Source organism: Pelobates fuscus, chromosome 4, assembly GCF_036172605.1.
Source record: "Pelobates fuscus isolate aPelFus1 chromosome 4, aPelFus1.pri, whole genome shotgun sequence".
NCBI lineage: Eukaryota > Metazoa > Chordata > Amphibia > Anura > Pelobatidae > Pelobates > Pelobates fuscus.
The window spans coordinates 271,133,193-271,149,756 of record NC_086320.1 but is presented as its reverse complement, the minus strand read 5'-3'; the positions used below and the strand labels follow the sequence as shown (position 1 = coordinate 271,149,756).

The window sequence follows — 16,564 nt, the reverse complement described above, 5'->3', positions numbered from 1 at the left end:
TGTACACTCCATTGTATCATTCCTACTTACCATCAAAAGGGTTAACCTTTTTTTCTTGGGTGACCTCAAAGTAAATTATGGATTCTGTCTGTCGATAGCAGCCAGAAACAAATCTATAATTTGTCATGGAGAATCCTTATTTCTGTAGATAAAAGGGCACTTTCTACTGACTTAGCACATCTTAAATGAATATGATACAGGCTTAATAAAATATTTTAATGCTAGATTGACTGAAACGCATATATTTTTTAAACTTAATACAAAACCTAGTAAATGTATTTTTTAAAAAGCAGGTGCAATGTAGCCTGTCCTATAAAAAAATTATAATATTTATAATGTACTTTATTGAGCACAATTCATTTTAAAAATGGCATGATGGTTACTACAGGCAGATGTATCATGTGCTCCCTTAACATGAGGCAATTAATTGAAGTGTAGCAGCCTTGTTTCAGCACTCTGAATTAATTAGGATTTCTATGTTTACATCCTTCATAATTAGTAAGATAATATTATTCATCCGAGATTTAGAAAAATGTCCTTTTTTTTCATGCCTATTTCTTTCGGCACAGACACTGCCCTTAGTGCCCAAATGGATGTTTTGGTAAGAACAAGCCATACATAAGCCATCTTTAGTGTATAGTTTGGTACTTTGAGAAAGGACCAATGAAGAGAGGGATGTTAAGAAAATGCACAGATTGTGTCAATCTCCTCAGTGGTACAAAACGCCATTTCATTAACATGTATTTGCCAAAATGGTGAACCAGTACCAATATTGGAAAATTGTTCAATTTTTTTTTATTTTTTTTTAATTTTGTGTAGAGGTTATGCATAATGTGAACTGTGATACATGCGTGCAAATAAAATATAATATAATATACAAAACAAAATTACCTACATTAACATGATGCATTTAGCTAACATTGTAATATCTGTATAAAAATAAATATCATAAAGTTAAGTCCTTTGCTGTGCGAAACCATCATATAGACTTAGTCACTCTCTTATTTCCTTCCTGCCTTATGATGTTCCAGTCATGCTACAAACAATGCATGAATTGTACATAAGACATACAGAGATGGATTTTGGCCTATATAATAAGTTGTACTTTTCATGCACACATTTATATAGTTTTGCAAAGCAAAAATCTTTTATTTCTCTATTCCTGCCCTCTACTGTTAAATTGTGGAGTCCAGAAACCAAAAGCATCATAACTGACGCTGTGCACAGAGAGATTTGAGATCTGCCAGCCACTTTCCTAAACACTACACAGAAAACCAGACATTTTGACAAGTGGTGATAAGTGGTTGAAACATAGATGAAAGCTATCTGTGTGTAGACTAGCGATCTCTCACATTTCTAATCGCTAGTCTACACACAGCTATAGAGTTAAGCAGCTAGTGAGCTGAAGTGAGTAGTTCTCAAGGCTGGAGATAGAATATCTATGCATTTACACAAAAAATGGGAGAGGTCAAGGTTAGTCTGTTTTTGTTAAAATTAACAATTTGATTTTATACATGCAGTGTTAATGAATCATCAATATAATTCCTTAAAAAATGGCAGGAACGTCAGTCTAGAGTCCCCCTTCAAAACTTTCGTTTTTTTTTTTTTTTTTTTTAATTCTTTATTTTTGATGTGCAGGAGATGACAGTTATGCTTGCAATGCCACAATAGCAATTACAAGCACTCCAAAAACACAGGTACATGGCATATGTAGATCAATTGCACATTTTTTAAAGATAATAAACAAAAGTAATAAAGATAGGCTTCATAGTCAGGTCTGGCGTTCATGGCTAAACAAGCTTTAACAAAATTGTCTAAAGTGTGATAATGCTTATGCTTGTACTGAGTAGTCAGTTGATAGAAACACTGTACTATACAGTTATGTGAGGTTTGGACTATAACATGAGTGGCTATAAGTACCATTAACGCAGCCTGGACATATGAGGTTAAAAACAAAACTAGGTGTCAGACAGGGTTTTAGGAGAATAGTTAGAGGGTTATCCAGCTTAAGTATCTCTTGTTGCCTTAGGTCAGGGAGTTTTGCAGTGCTAAACGTCATAAGTGAAAAACAAACAAAGATAAACATTAAAGGCATGGTTCGGTCCTTTCAGGATGGCTGCCCTGCTCCACCTGGAGGATAGTCATCCAATACCCTGGTTGGGTTCATAGCGTCCGCTTGTTTATAACGCATGAGATACTGCATCAAAAAATATTGTGTACGTTATTGTTTAAGATCAAGCTAGCCTGAGAAAACTTTTAACACAAAAGCAGGTAAAGCAAAACATAAAAGTTAGACAGCTGCAGCATGCATGCGTATGTGAAACCCAGTCAGGCTGTCCCGTGTGAGACATATATGGAAGTCCCAGCAGTGTCAACTGGTGTTAGTCCCATGGTGGCCGTACAGCTTTGGGCGGCGGGCGTTAATTCAGCCTATTCCCATGGATGGGAAGTGTGAGTCTTGTGCACTGAGGATGAGGGTGGCTGTAGCTTTCTGATGGCTCTGTTGTGCATCCCTCCAGCCCCAGGCCGGTTGACAGGCCAGCCTCTTCGTGCCATGGACCTGGGGGCTCCTGGGGTCCCTGTTCTCCCCTCTAAGGGGTAAGCAGGAGGATTTGGTTTTAGGTGGCTGCTTGTAGCGGATGATCCTCCGCCTGTGTGGACGGTGCCATGAGGTTCTGCCCCTTGCGGCCCTCGGCCTAGGTGATCTCTTGATGGACGGGGGTTTATGTACTTTAGATACATGAACGATCATAGGGGGCCCCCTTACCGTCCGGTTCTCAGCTTCCCAGTCGTCCACCCGGTGTTGGGGCTTGGCTGCTTTTTGGCGTGCCTCCAATCCTGCCCAGAAACGGGTAAAAATTTCGTCCAGTCTCCTTTGAGTGATCTGTGCCGGGCTTAGAGGCTCCGGCTCGGATTGCTGGGAGTTGTTGTCCTGTAGGGTATGTTGGGCCGCCATCTGATGTGTTTCTGTGTTTCTGCGATTAGCTTAAATTTGCTTGGTGCCAGGTACACGCTAGGGTGGACCGGGATAACCCCCACCGGTCCAGAGGGGGGGGGAACAGGGCTGTATTACCGGCTTGGGAGGGCACTAGGTCGCGCAGAGCGGGGGATCGGCCGCCTCACCCGTCCGGCGATGCTTCTAGGCCTCACTCCCGACACCCTCGACGGACGCTCCGTGCACCCGAGGGCGGCAGACCTGGGGGCACTTCGGCTGGCTCCTGAGGTAAGTATGACCAAGCTTCAGGCGTTTTTGTGGGTTCTGGCTGGCTGGAGTGCTTTAATTCGGGCTAGAAAAGAAGATTGAGCTCGGAGCTCACACGAGGCACGTCCAGCCGCCATGAAGCTCAGGCCCCGCCCCCCAAAACTTTCGTTTTGAGGTAAGATTTTTAAGTTTACGTATCCCCCTATATTTTACAAATATTATATATATTACATATATTCAGGTATGAAAAAGCACCCTTAGTAAGTTCATCATGAAGTGATTTAGGGCAAAGATTCAACCCATACAGCCTTAATATTATGACCTTGCTCATAATTAGTGGATTTACTGCCCCTTTAACAGGAATAGACTGGCATATATTGGCCTACGGAGCAAGTACACGTAACATATTTTTTAACTCAAACACACAAACAATATTAAGGTCCGAGAAAAGAGGATAGAAAATAGGGACAGAGGAAAATGGGCTCAAAATAGGTACTTTCTAAATAGGAAAGTGTGAGATTGTGTGCCACCAGTCCAAGGACAAATCCACATAGGATCTTCTGCCAACATCTCAAAACATCACCAGTTGCTTTTAAGAATGGAGCTGATAAATTGTTTCCCCATACACCTAGTTGCTAGTAATCCCAGCACGATCACCCAATCGCCCTTCGGCCCTTACCCTTCAATATCAAATATATATTTTTCTGAAAAGCATTTTTACATGAAATGAAAACAAATCAGCAAACTACTAACCGAAGGCATGCGTAAGTAAGAAATTAGCTTTTTCCGTAGCATTGATTTACTATGTCACCTAATGTATCCAGTGACTTTACTTCCTGTATCACTCCGTCTGCGCTCCTCATGTGCACAAAATAATATCACAGCAGGGAAAAGACTGACAAGACATTCTTTGCCATACCAGAGCTTCTTAGCATGCTAACAAGGTTATTTCGTCATATACTTACATCAAGCCTACTGCATTATACAAGTAATAAAGAAGTTAAGGATAGGTTCATCTGGGCAGATTAAATTGGTGGCTCGGATATCTAAATAGAATTTGTGCTGTGTTCCAGAGGCTTGGCAAATTAGAAGTTTACGTAGTGTATTCAAATATTTACATTTTTCTGAAAATCTCTGGATTTTTTTTTATCTTTCTGTTACATAAATAAATAAATTAAGGAGACAATCTGATTAGCTGAGCTATAATAATCAATCACAATAATCCATTTGTTTGAGATAAAATTTAAATCATTAAAGATAATGAGCAATCTGAGAATTTGTTCTTCTTTATTTTACACATTAGTAGAATATAGGCATTCTCAGTGCATGATGACTTTCTATAAAGGATATTCATTTGTACATGTAGATTTTATGTGGGTCCTCCAGCTTGTGCCTTGAAATTTGGTGTGACTGTTAAATAATGCCACATGTAACACCTAGGCAAGGTGTAAGAAGAACTAAATTGCCCTCCCGATTGTGTGATTTCTATACACGTCATTTATAGAAATGTCTATTTTATTTTCACTCCACATATGACATAATAGACAATTTACAAGTGAATTCATAGCAAAGCAAATAATATTAAATAATAATATAATACCAGTGGGATTTTTTTCTTAAATTTATGCATATTCATCAAATTTAAATATATAAACTATGCTATGGAAGGGCATTTGCCTGTCTGTACCTTTTAACTTTTATTACCTTCATACCTTTGTCATCCCTCCCCCCCCCCCCCCCCCCTCCAGATCTCTTGACACTTGCATAGTACACCAATGTATTTGGTGTCATTGCAAGCCAGTAATAAGTAACTGCAATCTTACTGTAATGTTCTTATCCTTTCTATAATACATAGTCATGTGTGAAGTTTCAAATGACTTTTAATATATGCAAGCAGAAATATATATAAGAGCAGATGCCCAGTATATGTATACTGGGCGTCTGCTCTTTGAGGATTGCCATTATTACTTAAAGTTGTGGTGGTTGTTGAGATTTTTATTTTTTATTTTATATAGTATGCCTTATTCATCAGACAGCAGGCATGTGGCATTGAGTTGAGCTGGCAACAACAGAAATTAATAAGTATAACCTTACTTTATACTATATCCTTTGCATTGACAGAGCGTTTTCTGCTGAGGTAGTTTGCATTTCAGATTATGGCCTTGATTTATTATTGTTGGACAAGCTATTTAAATGATATAATTATTTACAATACATTTTTTAAATGATTTATTATTATGAAAAAAATAAAAAAATTTAATATTTTGTTATTTTTGATACATAAATATATTTTTGATATTGTAATATTTTGAAAATGTTATTTTAAAAGTTTATCCAATAATATTAACTCATTCAAAAAGCTTATCCTCAATATTAATTTGAGGCCTACATAAACATTTTGCCTAGGGCTTTACACACTTAACCGTGTATCAAACCAATTCTACCGCAAAATGCCAGACCTGTGGATTGCCGTTGGGGTACCTCAGGTCTGTCTGTATCAATTTCATGCACAGCAAAAATACAATTATTTTGTATTTATTTTTAAACAGTGTATCAATCTGGAGGCAAATGTACTAAAAGAATATACACCTTAGTTTTAAACACCTCCTTAGTGAGGATGATAGATTAAGGAGTCTCTGGTTTCCTCACATAGTTCACAAGATGGGGAACAGAAGAGAAGATCGGTGTGCCCCCTGTTGACTATTATTAATTAACTCCTTGCCACACGTCAACAGTTTCTCCCTGGTTACCAGGTTAGTGAGGAGAGCTGTTAATTAGTTTTTCTTTTATTGCTTATTGCAGCAAATGGTGTGGGGGATGATAAAGCAGATGAATAGCTCATTCCAACTCTTTTGTTAGACACAAGTTAGGTTTTCCTGAGAACACCCTTGGTGCCCATTGGATGACCAGTGACAGAGGACCTTTTTTTTATTAAGTTTTGAAGTTGAATAATGTATCATCCGACCGGCATCAAAGGAGTTATCATGGTGACTTAAAGATTTATGAATGATCTTGATCTGCTTCCTACTTATATGTTGCAGTTTATGATTTAACCAACTTGACTATTGTAGTCAAGATTTTTGTGTTCAATTCACTGCAATTCCAAATTTAGTTAACAAACCCTAAATGTGATTTTAATTTACAGTTAATAATGGCAACATCTTTGCTACTTAACAAATCATTCCAGTAATGTATCTAGGGAATGTTGTATGCACTAGAGATGATATCCCTCATAACAATCAAAATAATCCAAACCTCATTGGGAGCGGGGCCGGGCTGCCGAGCGGCAGTCATCCAAACTAGCTCTGGCAATGGGCCGCATCAATACAAGGAAATAATGCACTAAAAGCCATCCTGGAATGGAAACAGACATGAGCATTAAGCGGGGGGAGGAACAGGAGCACACCACATGAACTCCAGCTAAGCCACGACTGAGTTGTCCGCATAACTTAAGTAAGATGAGCCCACAAGGCCTACACGCATGTGGTGACGACCGGAGGCGAGAGACCGCACGGCAGAGGGAGAGAGGGGGATCCGGACCCGGCCCCGCTCCCCCCCCTTGGGCCAGCGGGGGTGATCCCGGCCCACAAGTCGAATCTCCGGAGACTGGAGGCAAAGGGCCCACACAAAGAGGAATCCTTCCTCATGAGGAGCCAAGATGGCCGCTGAGCATGCAAGCTGCAGGGAGCTACGCGGGGTCACCTGGGCCCTCCGGTGTGGCAGATCCCACAGATGGACCCCTCCGGGCGGCAGAATGGTCGGCGCGGAGCCGGCCCTCAACCGAGAATTTGGTAGTGGTCCAGGGAAGGGTGCCCCAAACTTTGTGAGCCCTGTGTCGTTGGGGTGAGCTGGACCCCCGGCGGACCGGTGGCCGGGGAGGCGAGCGCCGGCGACATGCATGAGACCGGAGAAGGGTGAGGCACCATGGGGCTGGAGCTCCGACAGGGAACTGCTGGAGTTGGGGATGTGCAGGGGACAAGAGGCCGAGGACTTTTCAGGGGTGGGAGTCTGCCGGACTGCCGACATCCCCGAGTGCCCACAGCACCACAGTACTCCCGGTTGACTGGCCGGAGCAGGCCTGGAGGGGAAAAGAGGGGGATGCTTGCACAGGGGGTGCTAGAGGGACCTTGCAATGACCGACCGGCTTGGCAAATAGAAGCCTGCACAGTTAATGCACAGGGGATTATGAACCCCACGCAGGACAACTTATCTTACCAGGCACTACTACGCCACCTCCAGTGGAGAGACTCATTTATTGCAGCTTTACAGATCCACTTCACCTGAGCGCTGTACCAAGCAAAGAACAAAAAACAAAACAAAGGACAGACAAGGATGAAGGGACTGTTCCCTGATAATTCGTCATAGATACCGTTCTTTATGCAAATTTAGTTTTTACTAACTTTGATTATTTGATACTAGTTAGCCATTACCATGTTAGCTTAAAATGCCAAAAGAATACACAGTCTATGCTATAATGCCCCTAGGGGCCAAAGATTGATGCTGACTATTGTTGCGTACATAATAGCTGCCAGCTACATGATAAGCTGTAAAGTCGCTTATTTCTGCATACTTGACAACCAGATAGCTTCACTATATATTATCCCAGGCTATTACAATCCGTTTTAAATGTTTGTAGCTCTAGCTGTACTGCTTATATACTGTCTGACCAGTCCACGCACTGACTTTTTTAAAACTGCATGACCTGTATGCACCAGGCCTCAGAAATCCGATAGATCGGGACGCCTCAACATCTGAGACCAAGTTACCTATATAATTTTTCTTTCTTTTTCATGATGTCAAACTCTGCACCAACAACCTTGCCTGAGAAATGAGCAAGATAAATGTTATTAATGGCCTTTATACTGCTATAACTGTTGGAACACAGCGCTTAAACGCTGCTTTCTCACGTTTGATTTAAGTTCAGATATATACATTCCCGTAAAGTAGCTTAATTAAATGACGCTGCCTCTATATGCCCCCTTACTGCAATATTGCATTTTCAAAGGGGTCCATTCAGAACCATCCGACACTGTTATTAGCAATACTCAATTTTGACCTGTTAATGTAACAGCACACATACGCCGATTAAGCAATAGCCTAAGATCAAAATTTAGTCGCACGCAGACTGATATACGTGATCGGCTAATGATACAAACATACGCATCAGCTTCCATAACTGAGTAATTAGTCGGACACAGGTCGTCATTTGTTTTTCTTAGGGACATGAATGTTGAAACGTTATATCAGAATACTCTGGTCATGTGTTAGTATTAAGCTTAGACATGTGCATCCCTGCAAAGTTTATGTACGTTTATATGATCTGATCAATTCGCCTCTGCGCAGGCGAAATCTGCAACTATTCTTATGTACCGATACTTAAAGCTGTTCGCTTTCATGAAAATTTTTTGATGTAAGAATTCAAGACATGATAACAATAAACATTTAAAAAAAATAATAATAATAATCCAAACCTAATTTTGCTTACAATTTGCAATTCAGTTTTAGTTCATTTAGTACATGGGTCGTCAACCTGGTCCCTACCGCCCACTAGTGGGCGTTTCAGGATTCCAGGTGGGTGGTAGGGATTTTCTAATTTTGACAGATCGGGCGGGCGGGTGCAAGCCGGCAGTACCCCTGTGACCGGGTACCGCATCACCATTTGCTGCAAAACCACCGGGGCCGCAAATGGAGGGGTCCATCGGGTGTCCCATGCTGTCAGGGCCACCCGATGGATGTGGATTGTAAGGGGGCCTGGTCAGCGCTGGGCGCTTTAACAGCGCGGCCGGGCCCCCTGTGACACACAGACCGTGCGGGAGGAAGGAGGAGGAGGAGGGAGTCAGAGTAGAAACTCTGACTCCCATCCACCTGAGCCACCACTGGACCCCAGGGAAAGTCACCCTCCTGCACCTTAAAGGTAGGAAACAGGAGGGTGACTTAAATATAATGTGTGTGTTTGTTTGTGTATGTGTTTTTGTTTGGTTGTGTATGTGTCTTTGTATGTATGTCTTGTGTGTGTCTGTCTGTATGTATGTGTCTGTATGTGTGTGTCTGTATGTATGTGCCTGTATGTGTGTGTATGTATGTGTGTCTTATGTATGTGTCTTTGTATGTATGTGTGTCTTTGTATGTGTCTTGTGTGTGTGTGTGTCTGTTGTATATATGTGTGTATGTATGTGTGTATGTATGTGTGTCGTATGTATGTGTGTCTTGTGTCTGTCTGTGTATGTGTCTTTGTATGTATGTCTTATATGTGTTTCTTTTTTATGTGTGTGTCTGTATGCATGTGTGTGTGTGTGTGTCTGTATGTATGTGTGTGTATCTGTATGTATGTGTGCCTGTCTGTATGTATGTGTCTTGTGTGTGTGTCTGTATGTGTGCCTGTCTGTGTGTCTGTATGTGTGTGCCTGTCTGTCTGTATGTCTTGTGTGTGTGTGTGTGTCTGTATGTGTGTATGTGTGTCTTGTGTGTGTGTCTGTATGTATGTGTGCCTGTCTGTTATAGTGGGCTATAGTAAGTAATAGTAAGTGGGATACCTAGCTCAGCCTTCCTACTGGGCATTGCTGTAAGGAAGGTTAAAAAACAATTTTTAAAAAGGGAAAAAAAAAGTGGGGAGGGGAATTGAGGAGGGAGAGGAGGGGACCTGACGCACAGATGAGAAATCATATTATGCGCAAACAGAGAAGTCATCTGAATATCACCGAAAGAGGAGATTTTGTTTGTTCCTTACGAAAATCGAACCAGATATCAAATATTTAGTCTTGCAGCATCAACCTCAAGGATCTCATTAATCACTAGTAATGGTAATTTAAATTTACTTTATTGTTTTCTCATTAAACTATATAAAGTTAAAAACATTATAAACATTCATTAAGTAGAAATAAAAAGATAAATGTACATACCGTATATACTCGAGTATAAGTCGACCAGAATATAAGTCGAGACCCCTAATTTTACCCAAAAAAACTGGGAAAACTTTTTGATTCGAGTATAAGACTAGGGTGGGAAATGCAGCAGCTACTGGTAAATTTCTAAATAAAATTATATCCCCCAAAATTATATTAATTGAATATTTATTTACAGTGTGTGTATATAATGAATGCAGTGTGTGTGTGTATGAATGCAGTGTGTGTGTATTAGTGCAGTGTGTGTGTATTAATGCAGTGTGCATAGTGTGTGTGTGTATATAATGTAGTGTGTGTGTATAATAAAATTTTGTGTGTATATAATGCAGTGTGTGTGTATGAATGTAGTGTGTGTGTGTGTGTATGAATGCAGTGTGCATAGTGTGTGTGTATATAATGCAGTGTGTGTGTATGAATGTAGTGTGTGTATGAATGCAGTGTGTGTATGAATGCAGTGTGTGTGTGTATGAATGCAGTGTGCGTGTGTATGTGATGCAGAGTGTGTTTGTGTATGTGATGCAGAGTATGTGTGTATGAATGCAGTGTGTGTGTGTATGTGATGCAGAGTGTGTTTGTGTGTCTGATGCAGAGCCTTGGTGGGGGGTGGGCATTTTTTTTTTATTATTATTTTAATATTAAATTATTTTTTAGATATTATATTTTATTTTTCTATTATTACTATTATTATTTTTAATATTATTAATATATTTTATTTTAATACATGGCCAGGGAGGGAGGCTCTCACTCCCTGGTGGTCCAGTGGATGGGCTGTTGGAGGGGGGCTGGCAGCGAGCTGTAACTTACCTTCACAGCAGCTCCTGTCAGCTCCCTTCTCTCTCCTCCAGTCAGCTCCACTGCAAGTCACGGTAACCCTTGTCAACGCTCTGACCCCCCGGCTCTCGCGAGACTTGCAGAGGGAGACGACCGGAGGAGAGAGAAGGGAGCTGACAGGAGCTGCTGTGAAGGTAAGTTACAGCTCCCTGCCAGCCCCCAACAGGACCGCCGGGCTTGTAATGAGCCCGGCGGTCCATGTCTGTATTATGGCAATGAAAATTGCCATAATACAGACACTCACTCGAGTATAAGACGAGTGGGGGGTTTTCAGCACAAAAAATGTGCTGAAAAACTCGTCTTATACTCGAGTATATACGGTACATTTATTTTTTTTTAAACACCCTCCTTTCTAAAAAATATTCCGCACTTGCGCGAAAACTGGTGTGCGGTAAGGACATTTTTTCAACCAAAAAGATGCATTAGTGGGCGGTAGGTAGAAAAAGGTTGACTACCACTGATTTAGTATATAGTGAATGAACCTCATGTGTGCTACATCAACCCCACCCAATATACGCCATTATATGAAAAACATAGTTTAAGGAACATTTATTTTAGTTATACATCACTATGTCGGGTATTTATCATGAGGAAGTTACACTTGTAGCTGTCCCAGACTTAGTCTTACATAGCACAACTTAAAATACAGTGACCATTCTAAATTTCAAATGTCTCTTTGTACGCTTACAAGATCCTGAGCCAAGTGCTAAAAATCGCAAATGACAGGCTTTGTTTTCAAGCTAAGTATTCGTTATGTGAAGGTCAATCTTCTGCAGGCAAAGTTCTTTTGCCTGTGCTTGTCCCTGATGTCAGTGTGACTGGACAACATGACATCCATATCACTTGTGATTTACTCCCTTACTTTCCAATATCACACACAGGAAGAGAATCTTTGAGCTGGCATTACAGCCCCTGTCTGCGGTACACCGCTGAATTTAGCAAGGTTAGAAGGCGTCACGCACGAAAGGAGCCAGACCCAGATATCGACCACAATTGCAGCATTTCACTTTCAAATGCCTTTGATCTCTTTTATTCTACTGAGATTAGTAAACCACAATTGCATGCATTGGTTTTGACATTCATCCAGTGAAAAAAAACAAAAACCTTTATCTTTCTAGAACAGATATCAGGGCATATGTACTGCCTTGACTGATACGTGTACTAAACAAGATGTGGACTAGAACAATTTGATACAGTATACATAAATATATTTGTTTCAGTAAAAATAAGAGGCATCCATTGTTATATAAATGAACACCTTTTCAAACTTCCAAATCCGATTTTAAATTACAGCAAAGCTCATTAGATTTATTGTAATCATTCTTTAACCTACATGTTCTTTCAATAATGTACTTTGTCTCTTCTCTCATATGTCCGGAGAACGTCCCTTAATCTCCCAATGGGAACAACAGCAGTTTATCCTGTTGGGTTGGAATAGGAGTGTTTGACACTGTCACAATGTTGAAGGTTATATTGATTAATGAATTAAAGTTCTCATAGAGCCAGAAATTGTCATTGTACGTAGAACAAATACAGACAGGATCATTAATAGAGAACTTCTGGTGGAAAATAAATGTTATATGTGAAGAATTCACCATCTTATAGAATGATTGCATTGTGATGGCAAGATAATATCATTGGCTTCCATGGTGATTACCTCATCTGTAGAACCCTGGAATTGTATTAGTTTTAATGTACAACAGGGGTGGTTTTTAAGTAGATACTCAGATATTGCAGAACTACGACTTCCAGAATGCTTTACAGCCTTTTAAACACCCCTGATGTATGACATTTCAGACAAAAACTAAGCAACTTGTGGAAGGATCAAGTAATCAGACTAGTGTATTAAGGAGTCAGCTTCTGACCATGGCATTGCAAATCTGGTCATTCATCGTGAAATTGGTGTCCCAAGTGTGATTATTGTCACGTTACATATATATATGCTATATGAACAGAACATATATTGCTTATTGGCAAGATTTAATATACAGTATATATGCACTATAAATACTGCAAAATATGCCACATTTCATACCGGCTTTGTATTGTTTTTTTTCTATTTCACAAGGTAAACAGCTTGTTAGTAGCTTAGGCATCATGCTGATTTAAAGGACCACTCTAGGCACCTGGACCACTTCAGCTTAATGAGGTGGTCTGGGTGCCAGGTCCTTCTAGGGTTAACCCATTTTTTCATAAACATAGCAGTTTCAGAGAAACTGCTATGTTTATGAATGGGTTAAGCCTTGTCTCATTGACAGCCACTAGAGGCGCTTGCGTGCTTCTCACTGTGATTTTCACAGTGAGAGCACGCCAGCGTCCATAGGAAAGCATTATGAATGCTTTCCTATGTGACCGGCTGAATGCGCGCACAGCTCTTGACGCGCGTGCGCATTCAGCCGACGGGGAGGAGAAGAGGAGGATCGGAGGAGGAGAACAGGAGGAGATCTCTCCGCCCAGCGCTGGAAAAAGGTAAGATTTAACCCCTTTCCCCTTTCCAGAGCCGGGCGGGAGGGGGTCCCTGAGGGTGGGGGCACCCTCAGGGCACTCTAGTGCCAGGAAAACGAGTATGCTTTCCTGGCACTAGAGTGGTCCTTTAACTATCAATATAACACATGCTACAAACATAGGCAAACCCAGCCGAAGGGGGTTTTAACCTGCCATGCAGATGATGTATGGTAGCTGCATGAAATAGCATTTCTGGCAGGCCATTATAAAGATCGACAACCTCTACGTTTTTATCTTTTATATTTACTCTCAAATGGATTGAAGTACAGACATTGATTCTTTGTGTTTTCTCCAGAGACAGGAACAATAGACCAAGAAATTCTTTCATTCAACACTCCTGGATTTAGTGGCTGCCTGTCAAGAGTCCAGTTTAACCTCATTGCACCACTCAAGGCAGCTCTACGGCCAAGCAACAATTCCCAAGTCTACATCCAAGGAGAACTTGTAGAGTCTAACTGCGGAGCATCACCACTTACTATACCACCAATGACTTCAAATACAGATCCTTGGCATCTAAACTCAGGTAACATAACGGAAATTACAATTTTATAAAGGAGATCCAAACTGTACACAATCGGAAAATCGAGGTGTTTTGCTATCATACAAATATCTAAGTATGTCAAGCAGAGAAAAAGGGGATCTAATCCCTGTGTGATAGCTACAAAATGATTAAATTGCAAATTGAAAATTATACATGCCCATCATTAATTGGCTTTTAATTTTTCTGATCTTAATCAAAGACTTTTCTTGGTTGACAGGTTCGTATGCATGAAAAAAAAGCACAATGTTTTTTAATGAATGCCATGTATGCACATATGTTAGCACATTGGGTAATAGAATGTATGGTATCCATTCATTGAAAGAACATTGCAGTTCATTAACATTCTCAATACTTTGCTGCTATTGTGTCTCACGACACAATGTAACACAAGGTACAAAATTTACCTTTGTCTTGATTGAAAGATGGTGCCAATTTTGTCGTACAGCAATTCTATCATTACTGGAGAGAGAGAAAGATCTAAGGCCATTAACTAATTTCTTGCCAGTAGTGAAATCAAAAATTTTTACCTAAATTTTACCAAAAACATTTGTCAGGCATGTTTCATCATCCAGGAAAATAGTTTAATGTATCAAGCTTTGAGAAATCTAAAATGACTTTTACTGTGGCATTATTGGAAAGCCTGACCTATCATTACAGAATGTCTTGTAATCATAGGTAACTATAATAGGGCATCTTTAATGAAGAACAAAACACATTATAGCAAGCGTTATTTCTACCCACTATAATGGCCTGCAATATGCTACCATGCCAGTGGCATCTTTTAAAAGGCATAATCAAAATCAAAGTTTACACTGCTTTGTGGTTTATTTTTTTATTACTGGTTGTAACTCACAAATAGCTTTACCTTTGCAGTGTACTGGCTAGCACAGAATTTTAATTTATTTATGGCATGCAGCCAGTAGTTTAGTTTTAATGTGTTAATAACAAATGCTGACATTTTTAGTTTGAAGTAGATTATAGCCACGCATCCTTGTTCATGGCTTAATCAATTTAAAATGTGCTCTATTTTATTTTGGAGATTTTAATGTCATGATTATAGGTATATGCATAAAATAAGAATGTTTTTCTCAAAAAATAATTAAGATTTAAACTTATTTTTTTATTTTTTAAAATTTTATTTTCATTTTGTTCATTAAATCAGTACATTTGTATAAGGGGGAACAGTAGATGATTCGATAACGTATAGCGTACAGTGAGGAGAAAGGAATCATTTTGGAAATATACATTGGGACTCCTTGTTATTTGCATTATACATTCTGGTATAGTATGAGATTCTGCAGTGACGAGGAATATCATTAGGCTATAGGTGAACATTTTACACTAGTGAGGGTCTTTGGAGTGGCATACCCTTTATATATAGTGCTCACAGAAATGTGAGTAGGTATGGGTGCAGCAAGTACTTTAGGTGTGGCAACCAGTGCATGCCACTCATGTGGTATGAGCAGAACAAAATACATTGCAACTAAATACACTAACATCAAACATAAACCAAAGACATTGTAATCATATATTATCGTGCAGTGCTATGTGTTGTAACCAGTGTGGTGGGGTGGGGGATAGTGTTGGTCAAAGGGGACTCTAGATAATGATTAATAGTTAAGGTGGAGGAGGGAGGGGAAGTTGGTGGTGGAGGGGGATTTCTGACACCTTAATGTTGCAAGAAGTGGAACCAGGGTTCCCAGACTGCGGTGTAGAAGCTGTATTTATTCAAGGATGAGGTGCTTTAAGTTCCTCCATTATTTTGATAAATTCCATCTTCAGGATCCATTCCCTAATGGAAGGGGCTGCAAAGTTTTTCCATTTGATCGGGATTCACAAGTTTGCAGCTGTGATCAGATGGTTTATAAGCGTTTGTTGTGTTTTCAGGGGCAGGCGAAATGTAGGAGTGTGGGGGATCTGAAGACCTGTTATAGAGGTGATCATTAAGACCATTCTCTTCCAATAGGCTTGGATGACTGGGCATAACTACCAAATATAGGCCGAAGTGCCCTTGGGCTGGGCACACTTCCAACACACATCCGGTACTGTTGGGTATAGTGTATGCATTTTGGTTGGGGAGTAATGCCACCTGGACATCCTCTTGTATGAGCTTTCTTGTATACTGGTGCTTATAGATGAAATGTGTGTTTACGTAAAGATTTTTTGCCAATCTAGGAGGGAAAGTGTAACGTTCAACTGTAGGGCCCAAGAGGTTGTGAAAATGAGTAGTTGGTCCTTATGGGTGTTTGTAAAGGTTGGATAGGTGTTTGAATGTAAGCATATGGGTGATGCAGTAGGTTTTGAATGGTGAGTGTGGGTGGGCACCTTGTAGGAGGCGTGGATCCATCTGTATAAAGTGAGATAGTTGAGTGTAGCGGAATGGTTGTAGATTGGTAGGGTGTTCTGTTCTGGAGAGTGTAGATAGTGGTGCGATCATATCTTGTGCTGTAAAAGAGCCAAGCATAGGGTATCTCATCTCCTGGGTTGGAGGGAAGGGTTGAAAGAAATGTGTTTGGAGGCCTGGGAGAAATGTAGGGTTGTGTGTGGCATAGAGGTGATGGATATGGAGAGATATATTTAAAA

The 16,564-nt window shown here is 40.3% G+C and overlaps 1 protein-coding gene across 2 annotated transcripts in view; it reads left to right on the top strand.

Annotated features, from left to right (window-relative positions):
* CNTNAP2 (contactin associated protein 2) overlaps positions 1–16,564 on the top strand; it is a 1,581,556-nt gene that overhangs the window by 1,546,514 nt on the left and 18,478 nt on the right. For both annotated transcript variants that reach the window (XM_063452116.1, XM_063452115.1), the window contains exon 22: positions 13,736–13,963. In XM_063452116.1, coding sequence (XP_063308186.1) covers positions 13,736–13,963 — 228 coding nt within the window. The remainder of the gene's footprint in view (positions 1–13,735; positions 13,964–16,564) is intronic.